This window comes from Phyllobates terribilis, unplaced genomic scaffold (genome assembly GCF_046119375.1).
Source record: "Phyllobates terribilis strain yellow unplaced genomic scaffold, ASM4611937v1 Scaffold_3__8_contigs__length_932513732, whole genome shotgun sequence".
Taxonomy (NCBI): Eukaryota; Metazoa; Chordata; class Amphibia; order Anura; family Dendrobatidae; genus Phyllobates; species Phyllobates terribilis.
The window spans coordinates 77,379,819-77,407,315 of record NW_027362763.1 but is presented as its reverse complement, the minus strand read 5'-3'; the positions used below and the strand labels follow the sequence as shown (position 1 = coordinate 77,407,315).

General features: G+C 44.1%; 1 protein-coding gene across 3 annotated transcripts in view; it reads left to right on the top strand.

Moving 5' to 3' along the window:
- The window catches only part of PKHD1 (PKHD1 ciliary IPT domain containing fibrocystin/polyductin), a 1,008,258-nt gene that overhangs the window by 109,276 nt on the left and 871,485 nt on the right, over positions 1–27,497 (top strand). For 2 of the 3 annotated variants that reach the window (XM_073674039.1, XM_073674040.1), the window contains exons 30-33: positions 10,509–10,704; positions 13,262–13,329; positions 15,425–17,029; positions 18,418–18,564. In XM_073674039.1, the coding sequence (XP_073530140.1) occupies positions 10,509–10,704; positions 13,262–13,329; positions 15,425–17,029; positions 18,418–18,564 (2,016 nt within the window). The remainder of the gene's footprint in view (positions 1–10,508; positions 10,705–13,261; positions 13,330–15,424; positions 17,030–18,417; positions 18,565–27,497) is intronic. The other variant, XM_073674041.1, reaches the window with a different exon arrangement.

Below are 27,497 nucleotides of genomic sequence, written 5' to 3'. Positions count from 1 at the left end.
ATCAACTAGTGCATCTAGATGCAGATTGATGAGTTTTCCTTCCTTGCCTCGTGTATAAATATACATATTTTACTGTTGCAGAATTAAAATAAATCCCCCCCCCCAAATTCCATTTCAGCTGCAATACCAGACACATCCTGTAGGCAAGAATGGCGCTATTTTTGAGGAATAAGGTAGACCATTTTTCTAATCATGGACAATTCCTTTAAGTCATGTGATCTCTTGAAAATTTAGGTCCAGAGTCTGAGCCTGCACCCATGCAAACCTTTGGAAGTTGTAAAGAGTAGAGATGAGCGTTGTTCTACTCGAACTGTTCGCCAATCTCAAATTCGAGCTGTTTTGGGCGGTGTTCGAGCCGTTCGGCGAACACGAACGATTTGAGAAAAATTCGGCTGTTCGAGGTTATGTTCGATAACTGTTCGTGCACCAAAATCATAACTGGATTTTTTCTCAGTAATGATGAAAATTAATGTTAATACGCAGTTTGAGTGTACAGCGGGGTGGGGGGAGGGGCAGGGGATGGATCTCTGCAGGAACAATGAAGATCTCCATTTTTTTTTCTCTTTCCCGCATTTACAGTGGGGAGGTGCAATCTGTCAGCCTATCAGCAGCGCACACACGGAGCGAAGTGCTTTTTTTCACACAAGCAAGGGCATGTGTCATTGGCAGTGTATGTCACATGTCCTTGCCCTATAAGACCCAGCCATTTTCCCCGTCGCCACCATTTTCTCACTGCTGCAGCTGCGTGTTAGACGGCACCGCTGTTGCTGTGTGCGCTATACCTTGTTAATTTCAAGCCAATTTTCGCACAAATATACAGATAGCTTGGGAGTAGGGAATAGTTGTGATTGCAGTCCTTTTAAGGACTAGGTTACAGCATTTCCTACGACTTTTATCAGGCAGGTCTGTGCTCTTAAATAGATAGATTGTGGGAGTAAAGACTAATTGTAATTGCAGTCCTTTTCAGGACTAGGTTACATCAGTTCCTATCAGTTTTTGCCAGGCAGGTCTGTGCCAGTGCTGTGCAAGTTTTTTTCACAGCATTTGGCTGAATCTAGCAAAGCTAATCCTTTTTGGCCTATTGCAGAGTGTGTTAGTCAGTGGAGTAGCCTATCTGTGTTGCAAGATATACCACCTGTGTATAGAATACCAATTTTTTTACTGCACCTAGTGAAGTAAAATCTTTTGGGCATAGCATCATTCTATTAGTCCATCTATACTGACCTCCATCAGGTTGCAAACTGCATATATTTTTTTCTGCATCTACCTCTGAAAAAATATTGGGCTTCTAGCTGTGTGTGGGACTTGTTGTATTAGTCCATCTATACAGACCTCCATCAGGTTGCAAACTGAATATATTTTTTTCTGCATCTACCTCTGAAAAAATATTGGGCTTCTAGCTGTGTGTGGGACTTGTTCTATTAATCCATCTATACAGACCTCCATCAGGTTGCAAACTTAATATATTTTTTTCTGCATCTACCTCTGAAAAAATATTGGGCTTCTAGCTGTGTGTGGGACTTGTTGTATTAGTCCATCTATACTGACCTCCATCAGGTTGCAAACTGAATATATTTTTTTCTGCATCTACCTCTGAAAAAATATTGGGCTTCTAGCTGTGTGTGGGACTTGTTCTATTAATCCATCTATACAGACCTCCATCAGGTTGCAAACTGAATATATTTTTTTCTGCATCTAGCTCTGAAAAAATATTTGGCCTTCTAGCAGTGTGTGGGACTTTCTCTATTAGTCCATCTATACTGACCTCCATCAGGTTGCAAATTGAATATAATTTTTTTCTGCATCTAACCGAGCCAATAGTTTTGGCCTAATACCACAGTTTGGCCACTCAGCTCTGCTCGGTTCCCATCCATTGTTTTTTTGTGCAAACAACTCCAGAGTTGTTAATTAGTTAACCACCAAAATGAGTGGAAAAAGGCCTGCTGCTGGTGGAAAGGGGAATAGGCGTGTTGGGAAGGGGAAAAAAGGTTGTGTCCGTGGGGTAGGTGTTAAAGCAACAGTAACATCTGCAGAAGAAAGACCATCTTCCAGCCAAACTAAAATGTCTACTTCTTTTAGCGGACAATGTGATAAGATCCCTTTCTTACGGCCACGCCAATCGCTACAAATTCCAGATGAGGCACAAAAACAGCAGGTGCTTCAACGGATATCAAGTGCTCCTTTAAGTGGGCTCTCCTCCACATCAACTTCAACATCACAAATACTCCAGTCCTCAAAGGTGTCACCCCAATCGCACTTGCTTCCTCACAGCTCCCAAATCTCCAGCTGCCCGTCTGAGTATGAGGTAGAACAGATGGTTGAGTCTGCAGAGCTGTTTACTCATACTATAGCCTGGGAATCAGAGGTCGACTCCAGCGCTTCTGTGAATCCAGACGAGGAAATGATCTGCACTGATGCCCAGAATCTTTATGAGTCGGATCCAGGACCAGACGCAGAAGGTTCTGACCATAATGTAGACCCTCATTCCCAAACTGTAACTCCTGTTGGTGGAGACAATGAGGAAGACGATGATAAGACTCAAATACCTGATTGGAGCGACAACTTTAGTTTTTTGTCAGGGCAGGAACAGGTTGGCTCTGAGGACGACGGGTGTGATAACGCACAGGGTGATGATGATGAGGTTGGAGATCCCACTTACTGTCAACCCACAGTCAGCCAAGAGATGAGGTCAGCAGAGGAGGTGGAGGAAGATGCTAGTGACGACGAGGTCAGGTTGCGCCTTCCTGGACAGAGATGTAGTACTGGAAGCACGTCAACAACTGCATCCTCAAACACAACTCTGCCTCTCACCACAAGTCGTGGTGGCTCTTCAGGTCGCATGGGTGCTAAGCCTTGCATAGCCTGGGCATTTTTTCAGATCGATAAAGATGACCCAACTCGTGTTATCTGTAACATTTGTCAGCAAAAGCTAAGTAGAGGCCAAAAAATACATAGTTTGAGTACTTCATGCATGAACCGGCACATGGACATGAAGCATAAGTTGCAGTGGGAAGCTCAGTGTGCTACAATGCGGCCTAGCCGGCCGGGCCAACCACCGTCTGCCATATCTTGTGCATCCGCGGCCTCTTCATCCTCTGTGACTGGGGGGACAGCAGTCACACCTGTTTTGGGGCGCAGACCTGCCACCTCTTTACCCGCAACAGCCAGCGTGATTGGCAGGTCATCATTTTCTTTGGAGGTGGTAACACCAGCTGGTGTTGAGCGCTGTCCGACATCGATAGCACCACCTTTGGATCAAGGCAACCTAACATGTCCGCCTGCATCTTCCTCACAGACCGGCAGTTTGCCGGGGACACCCTTATCAACCCCGTCTAAGCACAATAGCCAGCCCTCGGTCCCTCAGATGTGGACAAGTAAAAGATCATTTCCTCCTAGCCATGAGAAAGCTAAGAGGTTGAATTTCACCATCTGCAAGCTCTTGGCTACAGAAATGCTGCCTTTCCGCCTGGTGGACACAGAGGATTTTCGAGACCTTATGTCCGTCGCAGTGCCCCAGTACCAGATGCCCAGTCGGCACTACTTCTCAAAGAAAGGTGTGCCTGCGCTCCACCAGCATGTCGCACACAACATCACCGCTTCTTTGAGAAACTCTGTGTGTGACAGGGTGCATTTCACCACAGACACTTGGACGAGTAGGCATGGACAGGGGCGTTACATGTCGCTGACTGGGCACTGGGTAACTATGGTGACAGCAGGACAAGGGGCTGCTGTCCAAGTCTTGCCGTCCCCACGAGTTGTGCGTCAATCCTCTTTATGTCAAAGTTCCTCCACTGCTTCTGCCTCCTCAACCTCCTCTCGGTCTTCCACCTGCACCCAAAGCCTGTCTGGTCATGCCACAAGCTTTCTAACTGCGCAGAAGGGATCCTGCACACCTCCTTACTATGCTGGCAGTAGGGCTCAACGTCATCAGGCGGTTTTTACATTGAAATGTCTGGGAAATGTGAGTCACACAGCTGAGGAGTTGTGGTCAGCTCTGGAGAACCAATTTCATGAATGGTTGTCTCCACTGGACCTGAAACCAGGGAAGGCCGTGTGCGACAATGCTGCAAACCTGGGTGTGGCCCTTCGCCGGGGCAATGTCACACACGTGCCTTGTATGGCTCACGTGTTGAACCTGGTTGTCCAGCTATTTTTAGCCCACTATCCCAGACTAGATGGCCTTCTGCAGAGGGCACGGTCGCTGTGTGCTCACTTTCGCCGTTCGCATCCCGCAGCTCAGCGACTTACATCTCTACAGAAGTCGTTGGGCCTGCCACTTCACCGGCTAAAATGCGATGTGCCTACCCGGTGGAATTCAACTCTGCACATGTTGCAGCGACTGTGGCAGCACCGACAAGCCCTGGTGCAATACGTTCTGACGTATAGCCTGGGCCAACGAGATCCAGAGGTGGGGCAAATCACGCTGGAGGAGTGGTCTCAGATCAGGGACCTATGCACCCTTCTGCACAGTTTTGAAATGGCGACGAAGATGTTTAGTGCGGACGATGCCATTATCAGCATGACTATTCCGGTGATTTACATGCTGGAGCACATGTTAAACAGAATTCGGAGTCAGGTGGTGGCACAAGAGGAGGTGGAGGAAGTAGAGGAGGAGGAGTTGTATGCGGAAGGGCTAACATCTGCAAGGTCCAGACGGTCGGCAGCACCAAGGCGGCAGGCATGTGAGGGTGGGAGAGATGGTTTTACCAGGGCGCATGGTAGCAGCCAAACTAGTGAGGAAGGTGCAGGAGCCCAGGAAGAAGTGGAGGACGAACTGATGGAAGACTCATCAGATGAGGGAGACCTTGATCACATTTCTGTTGTGCGAGGTTGGGGGGAGAGGACAGAGGAAGGAAGCATGATTGTTACCTCGCCACCAACACAACAGGGACTTGGTGCTCCTGGATGCGCAACGCACATGAGTGCCTTCTTGCTGCACTACCTGCAACATGACCCTCGAATTGTGAGAATTAGAAATAATCCTGACTACTGGGTTGCCACACTGTTAGATCCCCGGTACAAAAGTAAATTTGCAGAAATTATTCCTGCCATAGAAAGGGATGCACGCATGCAGGAGTATCAGCAGAGACTGTTGCAGAATATTACATGTGCTTTTCCACAAAATACCAGTGGTGCACGTAGTGAATATCACAGTTCCAACTTGCCAACCGTGGGACCGTCAAGTGTTCAGCACTCAAACCGTAACAGAACCACAGTATCTGCTGGTAACATCAATTTTGCGGAATCATTTCACCACTTTTTTAGCCCATCCTTTGCAAGGCCACAGGAGACAAGAAGTCTGACACATAGTCAACGCCTAGAGACGATGGTACAGGAGTATCTCCAAGTAAACATTGAAGCCACGACTGTGTCACTGGACCCTTGCTCTTTTTGGGCTTCCAATCTGGATAAATGGCCGGAGCTAGCCACTTACGCCTTGGAGATCTTGTCATGCCCCGCAGCCAGCGTTCTGTCTGAACGTGTGTTCAGCGCTGCTGGTGGTGTGCTGACAGATAAGCGCACGCGGCTCTCCACTGATAATGTAGACAGACTCACGTTCATAAAGATGAACAAATCATGGATCCGAAACGACTTTTCTACCCCTGTGTCATCCTGGGGAGAGTAAAAGCTTGATGATTGGTTAAAATCACCCTACCAACCGTTTTAAGCTTTCAAATTACTAATCATGTTTATCTGTATCTTGGCTGGAAAATAATTTGGGCTTTGTAGCAGTGTGCAGCACTGATTCTATTAGGCCATCTATAATAAGCTCCACCAGATTTAAAATTACTAATCATGTTTATCTGTATCTTGACTGGAAAATAATTTGGGCTTTGTAGCAGTGTGCAGCACTGATCCTATTAGGCCATCTATACTAAAGCTTCACCAGATTTAAAATTAATAATAATTTTTAGCTGCATCTAGCCCGGAAAATAATTTTGGGGCTCCGAGATGCGCAAGACACATAAGTGCCTTCTTGCTGCACTACCTGCAGCATGACCCTCATATTGTCAGAATTCGAAGTAATCATGACTACTGGGTTGCCACACTCTTAGATCCCCCAAACTTTTCGATCAACCTTTTCATTTTAATAAAGACCAAAAAAATGGTCATTTTTGAAATTATAAGCATTAGCAGGTTATTAGAAACTGAAATCAAACAGTTTTCAACTCAAAACTTTATTCTAGGTGATGTTACATTTTCACATAGGACCCCTTGTTCGAAAGGAGCTTCTGAACTCTCTCGTCCATTGAATTTGTCAGGTTTTGGATGGTTTCTGCTTCAATTGTTTTGCATGAGGACAGAATACCGTCCCAGAGCTGTTGCTTAGATGTGAACTGCCTCCCGCCATCATAGACACTGCTTTTAATGATGCTCCAAAGGTTCTGAATGGGGTAGAGGTCAGGGGAGCATGGGGGTCACACCATAAGTTTGTCCCCTTTTATGCCCATATCAGCCAGAGATGCAGATGTTTTATGTGCAGCATGAGATGGTGCATTATCATGCAGAAAAATGATCTTGCTGTGAAATACACGGTTCTTCTTCTTGAACCATGGCAGGAAGTGCTGTTTGAGAAAATCCACATACATTATGGAGTTCATCTTTAGCGCCTTCAGGGATCCTAAAGGGGCCGACAATCTCTCTCCCCATGATTCCAGCCCAAAACATTACTCCACCTCCTCCTTGTTGGCGCTGTAGCCGTGTTTGCGTGGGGTGTCCATCAACCAGCCATCCTCCACTCCATCCATCTGGACCATCGAGCGCTGCACGGCACTCATCCGTGAACAAAACAGTTTTGAAATCAGTCTTCATGTAATGTTTGGCCCACTGGAGCCGTTTCTGCTTGTGTGAAGTGGATAGAGGAGGTCGACAGGATGGCGTATGCACAGCTGCAAACCTCTGAAGGACCCTGCATCTTGTTGTTCGGGGGACGTTGGAGGCACAAGCAGCTTCAAAAACTTGTCTGCTGCTATGACGAGGCTTTTTTGCCGCTGCTCTTTCAACCTGACGTAATTGCCTGTAGGAAAGAGTCTTCAATTTGCCCTTATCAGCAGGCACACGTGTGTACTGTGAATCAGCTACATACTTCTTGATTGCCAAGACACTTCATCCTGATCATCGCACAATGTTGATTGTAGTCATGCCTTGACCTAAACACTCCACAATTTGTTGCTTCTCAGCAGCCGACACATCCTTTTTCTTTCCCATTTTGGCAGAAAATGTAGGCTGCTTAATAATGTGAGAGAGCCTTCTTAAGTAGTCTTGCCTTTCATTGGACACACCTGCCAAACTAATTAGCACAGGTGTCTGCAATTGCTTACAGTGATATAAAGAGCCCTGACACACATCACCATCAATGAGTTTAACTGACAAACAAACAAATTCTTCCCTTATCACTCCTAAACACTTTTTGCATAATAATTTGGAACACAGTGTACATGTGCTTTTCCACAAAACACCAGTGGTTCACGTAGTGAATCTTACAGTTCTAACTTGCCAACCGTGGTCTGTATGGAGTTGTTCAATAAAGGGCCCAAAATTAAGATAACATAGATGGGAGAGGTCTCTATGAATAGGAATTCCTAAGTATTTGATACCCTGTGAGGGCCAGGCAAAGGGAAAGTTGGACTGGATGGAATCCTATATGGATTTGGGGAGGGAGACATCGAGGGCCTCAGACTTTGCTGCATTGATTTTAAAATTTGACCATGTAACAAAGTGATCTATTTCAGCCATAACAGCATGGATGGATATATGTGATTGAGTGATATATACTAGGACATCATCAGCAAATAGAGAGCACTTGTACTCGGTGCCTCCCACCTCAATCCACCTAATATTGGGGTTATGGCGAATTGATGAGAGCAGGTGCTCCGTCACTAGGATGTATAAGAGAGGGGACAGAGAACATCCCTGCCTTGTCCCATTGGTGATTGTGAAAGGTGATGAAAATGTTCTGACGCGCCTCCTGGGCCTTGGGACACCCGGAGCCGGACCCTTTTTGGTGGATGCTGGTGGTTGTAGTCTCCGTGGCGGCAACCCGGTTCCGTGGCTCAGGGCGGTCAAACCAGTGGCGGAACTATTTATGTGGTTTTGATGTTTAAATGTCCGACTACGCCACCCGTGGATTGCGGTCAGAGTGAACCGCTGCTACAGGGCAGACCGCTGAGGCTGGTGTTGTGGGTGCAGCAGAGCGTAGCATAACTCCCCACGGGAGGAGTATAGCCTCAGGGCAGTGTATGCGGAGGATGGGGGTGATGGTGCAGGGCAGCAGCAGTAATGACACGGATTCAGTGATGCAGTCCAGGGCCTTTACTCACAGTTCTTATTATCCAGACCACGTCTGCAGGTAACGGCTGCCCACGTCGTACTGTGCTCACCAGGTGAGGGGCTCAGACAACTCCCAGATAACTTTGGAGTGCTTCACAGGACCCCCTTTGTGTGTCCTTTGTCTGGCCTTTCTTACCAACCCTTCTGTCCGGCTGCCTCGGGCCTCCTCTTGGTAGACTTGGCGCCAGTTTCCCTGACCCTATGTGGTGCCTTCCTAGCGGGTGTAGCGGGGGGCTGCGCCACATAAAATGTCACAGCCTCCTGTTTCTAGCTGAGGGTCGTTTCCTGCCTCCACTAGTTTCGGGGACCGGTCTCCCCCTTTGGCCTGACCCCTCCACGCAGGTGGATTCGGGCGTGCGGTGGCGACTCGCCCGTCCGCACCCCTGAGATCCCTTCGTTCCTCGTTCCTGGAGCCTTCTCCGCTCCTCTTCCTTCCTTCTCCCTCTTCCAGGCCTGGGCCTCTGTTACTAGGCCTGCCTCCGGAGCAGAGCTCATGCAGAGCCCCTGCTCCCTGCCACTTCTGCTCAGACTTCTCTGCACTGAACTAAGATGGTGCCCACCTTTTATACTCCCTTCTCAATGCACCCAGGAACTGCTTCCTCCCTGCTCCTGCACTACAGGGTTCCCCTTCCTCAGTGTTCCCTCCCCCCACTCCAGCCAGGGACAGGGACTGTCGTGCCCATCTCAGGGGCATATTGGTCGCCCTGCCCCACGGCAATGTGGTGTAATGCATGCAGGTGTCGGGTCCTGATCCACACTACATCCTTACCTGAGAGTGAGATATCACACCTCTGGGTAAGGTGCAATACCTCTGTAGCAACCGAGCCCTCAGGGTGCTACAGTTCCATTTATCTTCAGCCTAGGTGACGTATTGCGATACAGGGCCGTGATTTTGGCTATAAAAGGGTCCCCTAGACCCCTACCCCAAGCTTTTTAAGAGAATCATATATGGCGTGCCAGGAGACTCTATGGAATGCTTTCTCAGCATCCAACGAGAGTATCTAATTACAAATTTTTAACTGCATCTAGCCCAGGAAATACTTTGTGCCTAGTAGCAGTGTCTGCTAGTCAGCGGATTATCCCGGCTGTTAAGCAAGCTACACCACCTGTAGTTTGGACACTTCATTTTTTCAAAGGAAATGCTTCGGGACCACGGGATACTCAGTGAAGAGCATCAGGAGGCACCCCAAGGCATAGGGGCTCGGACTGGCAGTAGGATGCCTTGCGGTGGACAGCCGAGCTCGATCCTTATAAAAGCTTTTTAACTGCAGCAGCTTTAGTGGACGCTACTGGAGCTGGAATTACGCGGCTGCTGGCATGAGACTTGCCCTCCAATAGATCCTTGTAAATGGATTTAAAGTGTATTTATTCAAATTAGAGAGACAATTTAAATTAAAAAGCTTAGAGCTGCCTCCACCACAGGGGGGCTCGCTCGACCCACCAGCGGACAGGCACCAGTATTGGGAGAGGGGGGCTGGCCGTCAGGGTTCACCGCGGCTCTTGCACAAACCCGGCGACACGGAGGTGGCACGGGCAGGAGCGGACTGAACGTGTCGGCTTCTCACTTTTTGGATTTTAGAAGGGCATGACATGCCTATATCTGTGTCTCCCCCTCCTTTTACTCCTCCACCTCTTTTCTTTTCGCATGACTATATGTACTTGTCACTTTTCCATGTGTTAGTTGTGTCTTCTGAGCAGTTTGTCAGCTTTTGGACACCTTTGAAGGTGTTTTCTATGTGTTTCTATGTGTTTTTGTTTGCCTGCCATTGGTTATAACGGTGTTCGACGAACAGTTCGACGAATAGTTCGGCGAACACACGGGTGTTCGACGAACCGAACCGAACTCGAACACTACGGGGGTGGCTCAACACTAGTAAAGAGTGAGTCCAGAGCTCCCCTGGATATTTTTTGCTCTGACCATGCCCCTTTTGCAGACTTCTCCTCCTCTTTGGCCATTTTCCTTCCACCCAATTTCTGCCACCTTAACTTAGCATTTTCTTGAACCTTTTTGGAATCACTGATTTCAAAAAAACTTTTTTGACTTGCCCTGAAAAGTTTTGTCCTCCGTCTATTGCCTATGTCTAAGATGGGAATGAACACCCCTTTAAGTGATGGTTAATTGTCTCATAAGGAGAGCACCTTCCTAATAAAATTCTCTTGTTTGCTTCTTCTTTCAGGTGATCAAGTCGTTTTCATCAACCTGTCAAGTTTTAATAAGGTCTTCCACGCAAAAATGGAGATGAAACTAGACATGGCAACGGTCCAGAAAGTAAATGTAAAATCCGATGGGATAGAAGTGACGCTGCCCCCACGACCTCCTGGAATTTATAATGTGTCTGTTATAATGAATGGGATCTCACTTGCAGCTAATGGGTAGATACATCATTAAATTGTCTATTAGTCAAGTCTTCGTTTACATCTGACCAGGTTATTTCCATGGACATATTGGATCTGAGCATTGTGCTTAGTGGTATAAGGTATTGACTTAAAGCATTCGAGTGCTGAGTTTAAATCTGAGCAGGACATCTCCATGGATGTGAGGTTTGAAAATAGTGGTTCAGTGGTGGGTATTGTTGACTTAAAATCTGACTAGTTCATCTTCATAGACATATGCGATTTAATCATTGTGCTTAGTAGTATTAGGTATTGACATGAGTGTTGTGTTTAAATCTGAGCAGAACATCTCAATGGATGTGGGGTTTGAACATGGTGACTTAGTGGTGGGATTTGTTGATGTAAAATCTAACTAGGTCATCTACATGGCCATAGGTGATCTAATCATTGTGCTTAGTAGTATTAGGCATTGACTTGAGTGCTGAGTTTAAATCTGAGCAGGATATCTCCATGGAGATGTGGGGTTTGAAAATGGTGGTTCAGTGGTGGGTATTGTTGATTTAAAAATTGACTAGGTCATCTTCATAGACATATGTGATCTACTCATTGTGCTTAGTAGTATTAGGCATTGGCATAAGTGCCGTGTTTAAATCTGAGCAGGAAATCTCAATGGATGTGAAGTCTAAACATGGTGGCTCAGTGGTGGGCTTTGTTGATGTAAAATCTAACTAGGTCATCTTCATGGCCATATGTGATCTAATCATTGTGCTTAGTAGTATTGGGCATTGACCTGAATGCTGAGTTTAAATCTGAGCAGGACATCTTCATGTGGAGTTTGAACATGGTGGCTCAGTGGTGGGCTTTGTTGACTTAAAATCTAACTAGCTTAAAACCAAAGTATTGAGCCGGAGTATAAGTTGGAATACATGCATTGTGTAGGAGCATGTTCACACTGTGGCCATTTCTCAGACAACACCCAAGAGTTTTCTTTTAAGATCTAACTAGGTCATCTTCATTTCTACATGGGATCTGAACATTGTGCTTAGTAGTATAAGGCGTTGGCTTGAAGCATTTGAGTTCTGCGTTTCATTTTGACTAGGACATCTCCACGGACTCGTGGAGTTTGAAAATGTTGTCTCAATGGCAAAGGGTTAATTTAAAATCTAACTTGGTCATCTTCATGGGCACATGGTGACTTAGTGGTTAGAGGATCTGACTTGAAGTGCTAGAGTCCTGGGTTCATATCTATCCAGACAAGTTTACAAACGTGTTGCATAGTGGTTAGTCGCGTTGACTTGAAGAACTGGTGTCCTGGTTCTGAGAGTGGTTTTACGAATTGACTTGAATTATTAAAAATTCTGGGCTCAAATTCATCTTGGTCATTTTTGTAGACATGTTGTCTCAGAGAAAGGTGGCTAGCATTGTTGACCTAAAGCGGTGGAGTTCTGGATTGAAATTTAACCTGGATTTCTTCGTGAACATACAGGGTCTGGACATAGTGACTTAATGACTAAGGGGTTGGGTCAATTTACGCATTTGATTTCTGGGCTTATATATAACCGAGGCAAGTCCATGGACTTGTAGTGTCGCAGCACAGTGACTCAATGATTCGAAGGCTTGGCTTGAAGCATTGGATCTGGGTTTAAAAGGAACCAGGACTTATCCATGGACAAGTGGTGTTTACTCAGTGGTTAGCAGGGTAGACTTGGATCACAGGAGTCTTGGCTTTAAATCGAACCACATCAACTCCATGTGGTGCTTGTTCCAACTAGCTCAGTGTCTAGCGTGCTCGGACCAAGTGTAGACAACATTTTGAGTATTCTAATGTCTAACATAGGGTTCAAAGCCCAATCGTAGACTTAATTGTCTCTCGTTCCATGGTAAGGAGCCCATTTGGTGGGTTTACTATGGGTCTTCATGAGTTGAAATGACTTCTACGAAAATTTGTATGTACGTAAGTGGGTTTTGAAAAGTCATTAGCTTTCTATGAAAAGGACCCAAGTAGACTTGCTTTCGAGAAAGGTAAATTCAACAACAGCCCAAACTGTGTGTAAGGGGGACTGATGTGGTTTTTGTCCTTGTACAATATCCATGGTGACCTCACTTGAGAACCCTTGGAAGGATAATTAATGTTCTTCTTAGACATCGTCATATGACCTCCACCACCCTGCTTCGATATTTTATTTTATTGGAAAAGGTTTTCCAAGCCTGTCATGTTTTCCTTCTCAAAGAGACGTAAACACCAATTGAAATGGAGTGGGTTGTGTGTGTTGACCGTGTTATGTACCTCCAAGTTCATATGGACTTAGTGCGGGTGGAAGACTTTGATGACTTCAATTATCCTCTCCATCGTTATATATGAATAATTAGTGGAATTAATCAGCTTTGAAAAGCCGTTTGAGTCTGTGATGAAAGGAGTATCCCGTGGAACGCTGGTAGCATCGTTGCTTTCGGCAAGGGCGCCGTTTCTGTAAGGTGCAATGTGACCTGCAAAAAAAAGTGACATCACGTAGACGGATGACAATTATCATTCATAGGGAGCTGGGAAAGTTTACAGTGCTGAGAAGTTTCCATCAGCTCTCTCCATGTCTTTCAGGTTTCAGCCAGTTATCCGCTATGTCCTGGAAATGTACAGCTTGGAACCATGCTGTGGATCCTTCCTGGGTAATAATGAGTTTTTATATTTTATTAATCTCTGCAAAATATGTGGCTGATACCGATATAGCTCTCCTCCTAAAGGAATGAAGGTAATACGTAGCTAATACCAATCTATCGTTGTAATATGGTCTCAATTGAATGAGGTGACCAGGCTCTCCTCCCGAAGGAATGAAGGTAATCTGTGGCTGATACCAACATGTAGCTGCAAAATATGAGCTCGAAAGAACGGGCTGACCAAACAAATTAGCTGCTCTGGTAAATAATACTAATTTAGCTGGGTAATATGGATTTTAGCGAATAGAGTGAAGAGGCAAATTAGCTTTCCTCCAGAAGGAAGGAAGGTAAAATGTAGCTAACACCAATCTATCGTTGTACTGTGGTCTCAATTGAATGGGGTGACCACTGACCAGGCAAATTAGCTTTCCTCCAGAGAGAATGAAGGTAAAATGTAGCTAACACCAATCTGTCGTTGTAATGTGGTCTCAATTGAATGGGGTGACCACTGACCAGGCAAATTAGCTCTCCTCCAGAGAGAATGAAGGTAAAATGTAGCGAACACCAATCTATCGTTGTAATGTGGTCTTAATTGAATGTGGTGACCACTGACCAGGCAAATTAGCTTTCCTCCAGACAGAAGGAAGGTAATCTGTGGCTAATACCAAATGTAGCTACAAAATATAAGCTCGAAAGAACATGGTGACCAAACAAATTAGCTCCTCTGGTAGCTAATGCCAATGTAGCTGTGCAATATGGATTTTAGCGAATAGAGCGAAGAGGCAAATTAGCTCTCCTCCAGAAGGAAGGAAGGTAAAATGTAGCTAATATCAATGTATTGTTGAAATATGGACTCAATTGAATGGAGTGACCAGGCAAACTAGCTTTCCTCAAGAAGGAAGGAAATATGTGGCTGATAGCAAATGTAACTGCAAAATATGAGCTCGAAAGAATGGACTGACCAAACAAATTAGCTCTTCTCTAGAAGGAAGAAAGGTAGTTTACTTTACCCTTTTCCTGTAAGACTCCCTAAACAGCTGGATCTTCACAAAGAGAACCAGTGCTTTGATCTTGGCTTTTCGGCATTATCTTTTATACAGTAGGATGGAATGGTGCCAGTTACCAAAGCCAATCAAAAGATCAGGAGGAAAAGGTTGATACTTAACAGTTTAGCCCCCACCCCTGAGTAGTCTCACCACTTCCTATAAACTACTCCTAGTGATTAGAGATGAGCAAATCAATATGCAAGGAATCAAATTTGTTAAAAATTTCAAGAAAATTTCAGATTCGGGCAAAATTTTGACATTTCTAGGATTCGGTTCATATAAAACCAGCAAAGTGATGGAATTTTTTGAGGATCCCAGTGGTTCTTCTGGCCCTGCAGCCCACTCCATCATATGGAGGACGATGCCCATCATGGATGACCGTAGCGTGCATCGTCCCTCATGTGACCGCGTGGACCTTGGCATTAGAGGACAATGGAAACTGTAGCGAAGACGGCCTAATGACAAAGGTGAGGGCCTAGGATGTGCTTTTTTAACCCTTTGCTTACCCTCCATTTATTGTACTTTGGTGTCTGGAGAGACATCTTCAATTAGGACCAAATTTTACATTTTATTCAGACCAAATTTTAATTTGCCAAATGATTCAAGCAAATCTGCCTGAAACGAATTTCAGGATATTTGTTCATCACTATTGGTGATACTGTCCAGATTATAATGAGTAATGGTTCACTAAGTATTGGGCCACTCCTCTACTCTCAGTTATGCCCATGTTGCATCTAGCTCTTTTCAAGTTAATGGGGTCAGCTCCAGTTACTCAATGATGGAACAGGTATCCTGAGTGCCGAAGAGGGGCGAGTATAAAAGCTAATTGTTATTTTTTTTTTAAACCTGTCTTGTGACTCAGAATCCAGAAAAATGCCATCCAACCACCAAATACACAAATTAAATTTGGCTGAATTCTTGAATTTTTGTGAATTTCTGTATAAATTCTATTAATTTAGAATTGATTTGCTCATCTATAGAAAGTAGCCATATTTTTGTAAGTCAAATATCAAAGTAAAAACAGTCCCTTGTAATCCTTTTCTTGGTCGTCTTTATTTTAGGTGGAACTGTTATTAACATCTATGGTAAAGGATTTGGCAGCAACACATCTATTATTTTAGTCCATGTTGGGCAAGAATCGTGTACAGTGTTGAAAGCCTCAGATGAGATGATTACCTTCCAGACACCATCTTACCCCCTTCTTGACCCGAATGAGGAGAACATCACTGTTCCTCTTAATGTTTTCATTGCAAAAATAACCGCCAAGAAAGTAATTTCTGAACCCCGTACCACTGACGATGGGAACCTTACCTTCACTTATCACAGAGACTTCACACCAACTATCTCCAATATATCCTGGTTTTTAGAAAATGGAAGCCTCTGGTTGAATCTTACAGGAGCCAATGTGATGGACTCAGTAATATTTTTCGAGAAAGCTGAGTCTAAAGTTGAATATAAAGTAACCTATGAGACCTTGAAGAGCTCGGACTTTGCGATTTCTCTCGATTATTTCACTGCTGGAAAATATTGTATAAAGGTGTATCAGGCCAATCTTGGATTTGCTAACATCACATCGGAGAAGATGTTTAAGCTTGAACCTCAAGTGTCCTCCTTATCTCCTCGAGAAGGTCCGTCGTGTGGTGGGATTGTTCTTACTATTTCAGGATCTTTCTATAAAACCAGTAATACTTCAGTTTTTGTGAACATCTCAGGAAGTTATCAATGCAATTTTCAGAGTGTTAGTAATGATACAATCAAATGTGTCCTCCAAATCAATGGCAAAGTCAATCTATCGAGCCTCACATACATTCGTGTATCAGTAATTGTCAATGAAATCACTGGACTCTGTGGACCAAATTGCACCTTGACTTTGGTTCCTGAACTGACTCCTATAATTGGTAGCGTTCTTCCAAGACTACAAAGAATGACTTTTCTTCTTTATATTTCTGGTGAAAGGTTAAATAAAAATCTCCATATTGTGGTGGATAGTACTCAAAGGTGTCCTTTAGTGTTTTGGAATGAAACATTGGTCATATGTCAATTAGAAGATACCATTTCTCCCGGGACTCATACAGTTACTTTCCCATTTGGCGGAGATGGACATTCATGCTTGTCACTAACGCCTTACAATTTTTACATAAAACCGCAAGTAACAGAAATTTATCCTCAATTTTTTGGTGTCAACGGTGGTGGCTTATTGATGATAGAAGGATCAGGACTTCAAGGTTGGAACACCACTTTAGTTTTCTTAGGAAACATTCATCCTTGTAAGATAACAGCATCTAATAATACTGTAGTCAGATGTACGGTCCCACCAGAAAATGGAACAATGAGTATAACAATACAAGTGGATAATGACAGCTATGCCGGTGGAAGGGTCTATCTTGGAGAACCATATACACCTATGGTTCTTTCTGTTCTACAGAATGGTTGGACGTTGATCTTTAAATTATCGGGGATCTCTTCTATTGGTAATGTTGCCCTCATGGTTGGTAATTACAAATGCAACAATGTTTCTGGAAATTCTTCATGGGTTCAGTGCTCTATCCCTCAACTACCAGCTGGGAATTATGTGATCCAGTGTCTCGATAGCCAAAGAGGTTGGGCGATATCAAATTTTACTGTGGCATTTCCACTTCAGCTCACCTCACTGAGGAATAACATTGGTGAGTAAATAACGTCAAATGGGTTCTTTGGGTTTTAATCCAAAGATCCAAAATGCAAATATAGTACTTTAAATATAAACAGCTGATCGATTCTTGTCTATTACTGATTCACTACTATCCTCAAGCCTATTGTCAAATTATTAAGATGACGTATCATCCCTACTAATGCTGTGGAATGGTAGAGGCCAATTGATCAATGACCAACCAAGTAAGGGGGTGAGAAGAGGCAAGAAACCTCAAATTCCTAGATGCAGTCTCACAAACTGAAATCAGTTTTCCACCACCCAGGGAGGCAACATCTTGTGTCATATAATAGCTGTATAAATCAGTGACCATTGCAGCCATCACATGTTGTTTGAACCACCTTCTTATTCTCAGATGGAATATGAAGATTGAAGCTAATCAGTAGCCACTAATTGGCTTCAGTGGTCACATGACATGCCTTATTGGGGACATAGTACCGAGCAGGAACAGACAAATAATTGGTGCAACCTTTGCAGCTGCACAAGGGCCCTAGAGGTGTGGGGGCCACTAGCACCTCCAAAGCTGGTGGAATTGTGCATTATGATGAGCTATTGGACTGCAAAGGGCCAATATACTGATTTTTCACAGGGGCCTCTTCTGTCTGCGTCTGCTTCTGATATCTTTTTTTCATTTTTAACTTTTTTACTTTTGTTCAAGAACGGTGGACAACCCTTTTAAATATTGAAACCATTAAATATGATTGAAAATTGTGTTACTTTCAGCTCTGCATTTTTGGGATCATAGCTCTACAAACAGCTTTGATAAATCCAAATTCTGTTAAAATTAACAAGATATGATTTTAAAATTGCGAAGTGCATCTTAAAGAGGTTGTCCGGGATTTTGAGAAAGTTGATTAAGAACAGGAAATGAAATAAAACGAAAACCGTTACTCACCAATTACATCTCTCTCTCTACTTCAGCGTTCTGGTGGCACTTACCAATCCTTCAACTGTGATATTACATACAGTACATCATTTTCGTGGTCCTGTGGAGCACATGAAAGCCTCATTGTTGAGGCCAGTGATTGGCTTATGCGGTTACATATGAGATGTCATTCCATCAGAACTGCTAGGGACCATCGTAGACGGTGGATTTAAGTTTTCTGCTGGAACTTTAGGACCCATTATTGTGTCTGAGCCTGAGTCCACCAGAGAATGGTCAGAGATGCCAGTGTGACCAATTCCCAGAAGAACTCCATTCTAGCATGAGCAAAACATAGAACACCTTGCAATTGTCGTCCTGGTCTATTGTGATCGTTGCGTTATAACGCTTTTCGAATGATAAAAACAAGAATTGCTATCAGAAAATATCAAGACCTTAAACGTCAGAACATTTTAGAAGTGTTTTTGCTTCATTTCTTGCAGACTGCATAGAGGACAAGACATTTCATATTTCTGGGGCCGGCTTTTCTCCTGGAAACACTTCAGTGACCATCTGTGGATCTCCGTGTGAATTGTCTGGCAACCTCACAACACCCAACGATCTTTACTGCTCCAACTGGAAACTAAACAGTAAGTACACCACGTACTTGTCTATTTCAGTGGATCACAACGTCGGAAGTGTAGTATCACCCTACTCACATCAGCATAGGTATTTTATCATGTGGCTTCTATGGGACTTTTGAAGAGGAAGCCCAGACTACGGTGGCTGCTTCCCTTACTTTGAACAGGTATAACATATCGTTAGGACATGGTATGAGTTTTTGTTTAGTGCGTATGCCACTAGAGTTGGTGCAAATCGATGTGCATGACATGGTCCTTAAGCCACACCAGTAATCTGTGTCCTCTGGGTGGAAGCCAGGAGAACCTCCTCTTTCTTGACGGCATCAGCGGCTCTTCTTTTGATTAGCCGGTCTCTCACAACATCATTGTTGCGGCATGATGCACATGTGACGTGTAATCAAAAGAGGAGCCACCGATGAAATCGGGAAAGAGTTGGTTCTATCGAATGTAGTTCTTCCATTCTTAAAATGAATGGGAGTCTCAGAGGTTGGAGATAGAGCTTGTACGAATCTGGTCCAAATTTTATCTTCGACCTCTGAAACTCCCACCAATTTTAAGAATGAAAGAACTACTATCCTCCTTTAGCACTGCACCCTTGTACTGTTTTTTTCCTGCGCAGTGGTTTTCTTAGTCACCCAGCAAACTCCCATTCACTTGCAAGGTGCTGTACAACAGTTCCTCTGCACAGCATTTGACTAGGACACTGCTGTGCAGGGAAATACTGTGAACGAATAAAGTGATGGGAATGGGAATATCCTTTCGATGGGTGGAGAACATGTCCACAGATCCTGCAATGAAGAGTGTGGGAAATTACCCTCTTCATGGAAAGAAGTGAGGACACTTCACTTTGTCTGTTAGAATCATAGAATCCTAGAATGTTAGAGGTGGAAGGGACCTCCAGGGTCATCGTGTCCAACCCCCTGCTCAATGCAGGAGTCACTAAACCATCTCAGATAGATGTCTGTCCAGCCTCTGTGTGAAGACGTCCATTGAAGGGGAACTCACCACCTCTCGTGGCCACCTGTTCCACTCATTGATCACCCTCACTGTCAAAAACTTCTAATATCTAGAGGGAGTTCAAGGATCCCCCGTACTTGATGTCCATGCCCTAGTCGCTCATACAGACCCTGAATGACCTAATGGGCTAATTTCTTTAAGGAATCAATTGAACGGGTAGAAAGAGTCTATAATGTGCACAGTTGGCATGAATTTTTGATCTTGGAAGGTTGAAGATGATCTCACGTCTTGGTTGGTTCAAGTCTGAGAAAAGGATGGGTACGTGGGTCGCGATATTTTGCATATGATGGGAAATACTGAGAGAACGATTTTCTCCCATGGGAAAACATAACATCACTTTTTACTATGTTTGAACAATGAATTACGTGTTTGGGGTGAACAGCAGGAAACAAACGTCGGCAGCTGCCAAGTACAATACACGTGACACCAGGTTAATTAAAATCGGGTAAGAAGGGATCGTGATCAGAGGGTCATAAATATACTGTGTCTATACAGTCATTATATTATAGCAGCGTATTCCCACAGGACCCAGACTGAATCCACATTACATGACATAGTTAGAAAGCGTCTTAAAGGAACAGTGCCGTAACACGTGTCGGACTTTGTCATTTGGCACATCTCATTAATCTATCAAAATGCGTTATTTAGGGTTTTCAATAGGGCTGCAAGTGAACACATTATATGTATTTAACTCTGGAAGTTATCAATGTGCACAAGAGATAAAAATGAATAAATATTTCTCTGCTTTAACCCCTGTGCTGCCAGATATATCAGGATAATGTTCACACATCCGACATGCAAAAATAAAACCTAAATTATAGCATAAATGGATTATATCATGTCATATTTGCCATATTTATCTAAAACTAAACACATGAAACAAGGTAAAATTTTGTAACAATTCGTAAAAAAAAAAAAAAAAAAAAGAGAAAAAAAAAGCATATAAAAATAATGTTTGGGCAAAAATGTAACACAAGTAAAGGCCATGGCATACAACGCCTACTAAAAATGAACGTTCAGCATGTGAATAGATCATACTTGTCACATACATCTAATATGCCTATGTATACATAGTTTACATAGTTTATATGTAAACTATGTATACATAGACATATGTACTAAAAATGAACATTCAGCATGTGAATAGATCATACATGTCACATACATCTAATATGTCTATGTATACATGCACGCATCTTCACATTGTCATCAACACTGAAAACAACAAAAATCTCTGTTAGTTGTAGCTTTGATAGATGTCCTAATTTGGGAAGGGGGTGATAATTTCTTTAAAGAAAAGTCTTTTTTATAAGTGACAATCGGAGAACATTTATCTTGTTTGATCGGGAAGAGGAGTGATAATATGAAGAAAGGTCCCCATGTAATCCTCATGATTTCACTGATGTTTGTATAGGGGAGAGATGACAGTTAACGGATAATATGTACGAGGGGTGATAACATGAAGAAAGGTTCCTGTATTATCCCCAGATTTCACTGATGTTTGTATAGGGGAGAGATGACAGTTAACGGATAATAGGTACGAGGGGTGATAACATGAAGAAAGGTTCCTGTATTATCCCCAGATTTCACTGATGTTTGCATAGGGAAATAGATGACAGTAATGGCCTATAATAGGGATGAGGGGTGATAACCTGAAGAAAGGTTCCTGTATCATTCCCTGGTTTCACTGGTGTCGTATAGGGAAGAGATGATAGTAATGGCCTATAATATGTATGAGGGGCGATAACATGAAGAAAGATTCTTGTATCATTTCCTGGTTCTACTAGTTTCTGTATAGTGAAGAGATGACAGTAATGGTCTATAATAGGTACGAGATGTAATAACATGAAGAAAGATTCTCGTATCATCCCTCGGGTTTCACTGGTATAGGGGAAGAGATGCCAGTAATGGCCTATAGTAGGTTTGAGGAATGATAATGTAAGGAGACCGACATACTGCCCACATTACCCCTGGAAGACGTGTATTGTTGCAAAAGTATTTTCATGTATAGTGTGTATGGTGACATGCCTTATAGTGAAAGTGCTGTATTCTGCTCAACAATAGGGAGAGCTATGGTTAATGTTTGGGACTAGCCCAGAGTGGGAGGGGACTAAAGTGCAGGGACAGAGACCGTTTCCTGTCATAGGGCCCAGTGTGCAACCGAAGCAGACCTAAGGTCTGACTAGTCAGCAGAGCCACGTGACCTGGGGGTCCCTGACGTGAGTGGAGACCGAGGCAGTGGATAGCAAGATCCGGACTAGAGAAAGGAAAAGTGACAGAAGGGCAGAGTGGTGCACTGGAAACGGGTCCTGGGACGGGATGCCTAGCAGTATGGCCCCGAGTTTATAACTCAGAGAGGTAATGGGCCCGGATGGAACAGAGAACTTGAGACAAAGAGAGTGCCCTGGGCAGCATTTCCAAGGCGTCAATAGGAGAAAAGCTAAGTACAGGCCATATTAGCATATTAGCAAACTTGTTCCCTTTCAGGGAAAGAAGACGTGTAGCAGCAAGTTGAGAACAAATCTCCCATTAACTGTTAAGAGAAAGGAATTGAGTCTGTGTGAAAATGCTCCATATTGTGAAGGAAATGTTCTTCAAGCTGTGTATCCGCTATCTGTTGCGCATAATGCCACCAAGTTATCATTCAGTAAAAAGTTTATTTTTGACTGGTGGTCTTCCTCATTGAACTGCTCAACATCAGTCCACACACCCAGCCAGGACCCTCACTTTCATGTAACGTGCCAGGGCGTAAGAGGAGAGTACCTCACCCCCAGCTACAACCCCGCACCACGTTACACTTTGCGTAGTCCGCAGGATCGAGTCTTGCAGCTGGAAGAGTGAACTGATGCGGGGAAGACTCGAGTTGCATGTGGGATGGCGACAGTTATGTGGTCTAAGATGGTGCCGAGCACGAACTTTGAGATGGCAGTTAGTGGCACAGTACAAGAGTTAGGTCTCACCCATCGTGTGCATAGAAAGTATGAAAAGGTGCAAAGATTATCCAGCCCCCTAGAGATTACGCCTACCAAGTAGAGTGTTGTAGTTGGAAGTGCCAGCCAACAGCGGGGAGTGCCTGCCTTAGTAAAGTAAAATTGAAGGAAAAGGCCCGCCAAGTGAGGTGTGATCTAAGAAAACTGGTGGAGGAGTTGAGCAAATGGGATTATGAGCAGAAAAAAACCCACCCAGCGAAGGGCGGAGCAGTGACGTAGCACCCCGAGCGATTAGAATGCCAGCGTCATTAGTTTGCTGGGAGTTGAGCAAGCAGTGCTACATGATGGTGAAAAGGAAGCTCATGATGGCAAGGAGAGGCCTTGCGCTTGATGAGCCATCCAATGAGAAAATAATAATGTTGCCGATGGAGGAAGAGGTAAACTCGGGTGGCCTGGCGGAGAAGGTCACCAGGTCCGCTGAAGGAGAGCCAGAGACAAGGAGGAAGTTGAACCCCCGACCTTGGCCTGGTTCATTACCCCTGGAAAGGCCAAATAGCTGGAGGCCTTACAGGACCAGACGCCATTGGGTTGCCCACTGACCCCAAGAACAGCCTCCACCCCTGAGCGGGCACCCACGACCACGAAAGTGCGGTGGATTTTGAACGTGATCTGGGAAAAGAAGAGGAGAAAGGAACAGGTGCGGGCCCAGCTGGATGGCCATAGAGGCGAGGACTCTGTCCAACATGTGACAAAGGGAATGGTCCTGTTTTTTGACCGAGAAACAAGGTATGGCTTCCTTGAAGAAGAGAACACCAAACACACTGCATATGTGAATGCTCGTTTTGTTCAATGCGGTCCCCTTTCCTCCCACGCCCAAAGCTTACAGCCAGGCAATAGGGTTCGGTTTCTTAAGGAATATGGAATGGTCAGTGGCGTTGGTTCGCAGTGGCTGTCTCCAAAGTGAAGATGGAACCAGAGATTGAAGGACTATCTGTAGCAGTGTAGCCCAGAGTAGAGGTGCCCATCCCAAGCACCTTGGTTTCCCCATGCCCGGGGGCTTGTGTGGAGGATGAAGCCAGGAAAATAGCCTCGAGTTTCCACGGTTATATGGAGGATTTAAAAGCTGTGGGTGAGGTGCCCAGAGGACTGCCGGTTATCACGACGAATCTAGTCATCATTTATGTGGCCCAGGGCACACACTCGAAAGCTGGAGAGGCTATTTTGTGCTTGTTGCACTTAATAATCAGAAAAGTTTATGGTTCATTAGGGCCCACATGTATCCAGGACTCCCCTGTGTTGTCGGCCAAAGTATGTCCCCCCCCCCCCACAGTTTTGTTGCCCTCATTGCGCTTCCTCCTGTTGGATTGAGAGACATTGAAGCTGCTGGAGGGTCCTACACCCTCAAGGACTGGTGCCGGATTAGAAAAAAAAAGAAAAGGACTTGGCTAGACCCTGGAATCAATACAATCCAAGTACAACCGGGTCAGTGTTGCTCTCAGAAAAAAGAAAAGGACGACTCCCTTATTGAACAGCTCAACATTAGGTCCTGGCCAACCCAAGCCATCCATAACATGTGGCTTGCTAAGGCACAGCACCCCCTTAGACGAAGTCCACACACCCAGTCAGGACCCCATCTTCTTGTAATGTGTCCAGGAGTAAGAGACGAGTACCTTGCCCACGCTGCCGCCCCGTGCCACATTACAATAACATGAAGAAAGGTTCCTATAGCGTTCCCTTTCACTGGTGTTTGTACCCAGGAAAGGATGACAGTAATGGCCTGTAATAGGTACGAGGGGTATTAACATGAAGACATTTTCTTGTATCATCCTCCTGTTCTCACTGGTGACTTTACAAAAAAAAGAGATAACAGTAACAGGCCTGTAATTTGCAAGAGGTGTGATGACCTAACGTTCCTGCATCCCCCTTTTATATACATTTTAGATTAAAATTACATCTGAAACAAAGTAAGTTTGTTTAAAAATTAACTTATTAAAAAGTGGAATAATTTTTTCTGCCGCCATTTCAGTTTTTGGGCAGATATAATAACTGTTTATTACTGCAGTCGGATATATGAGCTCTCGTGGATAGTTACTCGGACACCCGATCACTTAGAAAAAAATTCTTGCTTTACTTTCAAGTTGATCTGTCAATCAAAATGGGGGATTCCTCCTCTCTGTAGCAAAAACTACCAACGCTGGGGAAGGTTGTTCAAATTTCTTTGTTGACCATAACCCATTTAATATCCCCAAAACTATAAACACCCGACAGTAATGTTTATACCACCTAATATTATATTGTGACATATTCACTAATAGGAGATCAGTTCTGTATGTTTCCTGGTGGAAAACCGATCTACTTTGCTGTAGTTGTAAATTCGGAAGGTTCAATAACTGCATTTTCCACTAGGTGGCAGTATAGGAACGTCTTTAATTTTCGGTCCGATTATTCTGTACATTGTAACTTTAAGAAACAAAACCAGAAAAAAAGGAATAATCGTCTTTACTATAAATTTTTGCAAATGACTATTGATTTTTGACGATATGACGAGTGTGCTCATCCTTAGTGGCTGGCTGCAACACATTCATGACGAACATCCCTATTAGCTAATGGTACTGGCATTGCTTTGTGGGAGCGGGCACCTGCTTTAGTGCCCCCTTTTTTAATGACATATGTGAAGAATCTTTGATGTTTAGTCATTGCAGCCAATCAGTGCTCATCGCATCATTAATATGAAGAGATTGAAAGTCAGTTAAAAAGAAAAGAAATTCAAAATAAATGAACATTCAAAAAAAATAAAAAATAAGTATAGGCCCCATAACATTAAATATTAAAGATATTTTTGGTATAATGACGAAGGTAACATCCCGTGTAGTCAATTTAGAGCATGTATGATTATTAGAATTCAGTATAGCGTAATAAAAGTAAAAAGTAGTAAAAGAAAGTGTAAAAAAATAACAGAACTGTTTTTTTTTTTTTTAAAGATTAAAATAGTATTGTACTTTTTTTGTCAAATCATAACAAATGCATAAACTACAACTCGGCTACAAAACTAAGTCTCTTATACCTAGACAGAAGGAAAAGGCAAAAATGTTATAGAATTCAAAGCAAAAAATGTATATAAAATTAAATAGTAGAAAACAAAGAATGTAGAAAAAAATTAAAACAAATGTCCATGTTCTTGAAAACCGAAAATTAGCCTATTTCTTCAATAGTTAAAAAGTAATATAATAAGTTACAGATAATTTTAGATGGCTACTGGTGATGAGCGGGTACTCGTTGCTCGGGTCAAGCACATTGGAATACTCGGGTGCTCGACCCGAGCAACGAGCCCAATGTAAGTCTATGGGAAACTCGAGCATTTTTCAGGTGGCTCCCCCCGGCGGTCTGCAGAGGGCCTAAAAACTGCCCAAATAAATAGGAACAGTGCTCAAATGACATGGGGACAGCATGGGGAAGACCCCTGGAAGCATTTCTGACCCCCAGGTCACTGCTGTCAGCAACGTGGTCAGAGCATTACACCACTTTTATGGACTCACAATAAAACATACAAAAACAAAACCAAAATGGATTTTCCTGGGAAATATGTTAAAGAACATCCTTTCCAGGGTAATGACTTGTATATAAGGCAAAATAAATAACCAAAAACAAAAATACTCCTCCACACCTTGGGCTATGTTCACAAGTAGCATTTTTTATGCGTTTTTGCACTTTTGTATTGCTTTCAACCGTGACAAATGCATTCACCGGGAAATGTCATTTTAACATTTTACAACCTTATCTGGCCATGTGCTGTGTGACACATGCATACAGTGCTGAAAAGACATGGGAACAGCATGGGGAAGACCTCTGGAAGCATTTCTGACTCCCAGGTCGCTGCCTAAAAGTGTGCCCATCATAAGTGATCCTTGGCGCATGCGAAGATGCCTCCCGCCATGCACCTGTCGTTGCAGACTTGCAACAATCACTGTCCACGTCCTTGTCCCACTGCTGCGTTCAGTTGTCCCTACCCCATTCCTTGGAATGCAAGCGCAAGTATGCAGCCAGCCACACACCCATCCACAGGTTGCAATACTATACTGCCAAATTTTTGACAGCTGCTTGCACTTGAAATGTGGCCTTTTAGGCTCGTGGAGGCGGAAGCTTTTCACAACCTCATGCCAGCGGCGGCCGAGTGTCCATACTCGGTCCCCAGCCGCCACTATATTTCCCGGTATCGCCTCCACCTTCCACAAGCATGGGTCCCACAACATTACCAGTGCCCTCCCCAGTGCACTTACTGGGAAGGACCGCCTAACCACAAACACGTGGACAGGTGAATGTGGCCAGGGACGGTACGGAGCCAGTCCACAACTTTTTTTGCTAAGAGTTGTATTTAGCTCGGTGAAAGGACTGGCATAGAGGGAAACCGTATCTACCCTGCGTGTCATTTCTCCCAGGAAGTCCTCTAAAGCTGCTTGCACTTGAAATGTGGCCTGAACATTACTGCTGGTACTTTTCTGTGGGAATTTGCTTGCCTCCTACCAGCCTGGAATATTTCCAGCAAACTATGGTACGATGCCATGGTATTAGCACTGCCCCTAGTACCAGTAGCGAAGTCATCCCCAATTTCCTTCTCAGGAATTTTATTTGGTAGACTGAGTGGCCACCGAAATACATTTTCTCACAAAGGAGCTGAAGATAGAGTGGCAGTAGGTGCAAGTTTCTCCAGCCTGTTAGATATTAGAGGGTGAACGGCAGCACATTAGATCAGTGGTTAGCACTGAAGCCTTGCAATGCTGGGATCCTGGGTTCAAATCCCAGCAAGGACAACATCTGCATGAAATTTGTATGTTCTCCCCATGTTTCCGTGTGTTTCCTCCTCAGTAAAAAAGCAGCCATAAAGTGTCCGGGAACCTTCCCACACACTTTTCTTAGCCAGGACTGCTTCTCAGCAGAGTTGGACGGTCCCACCAGAGAATCCTCTGGTGTGCCTTGGCTTCTACCTCAGGAGAGTTC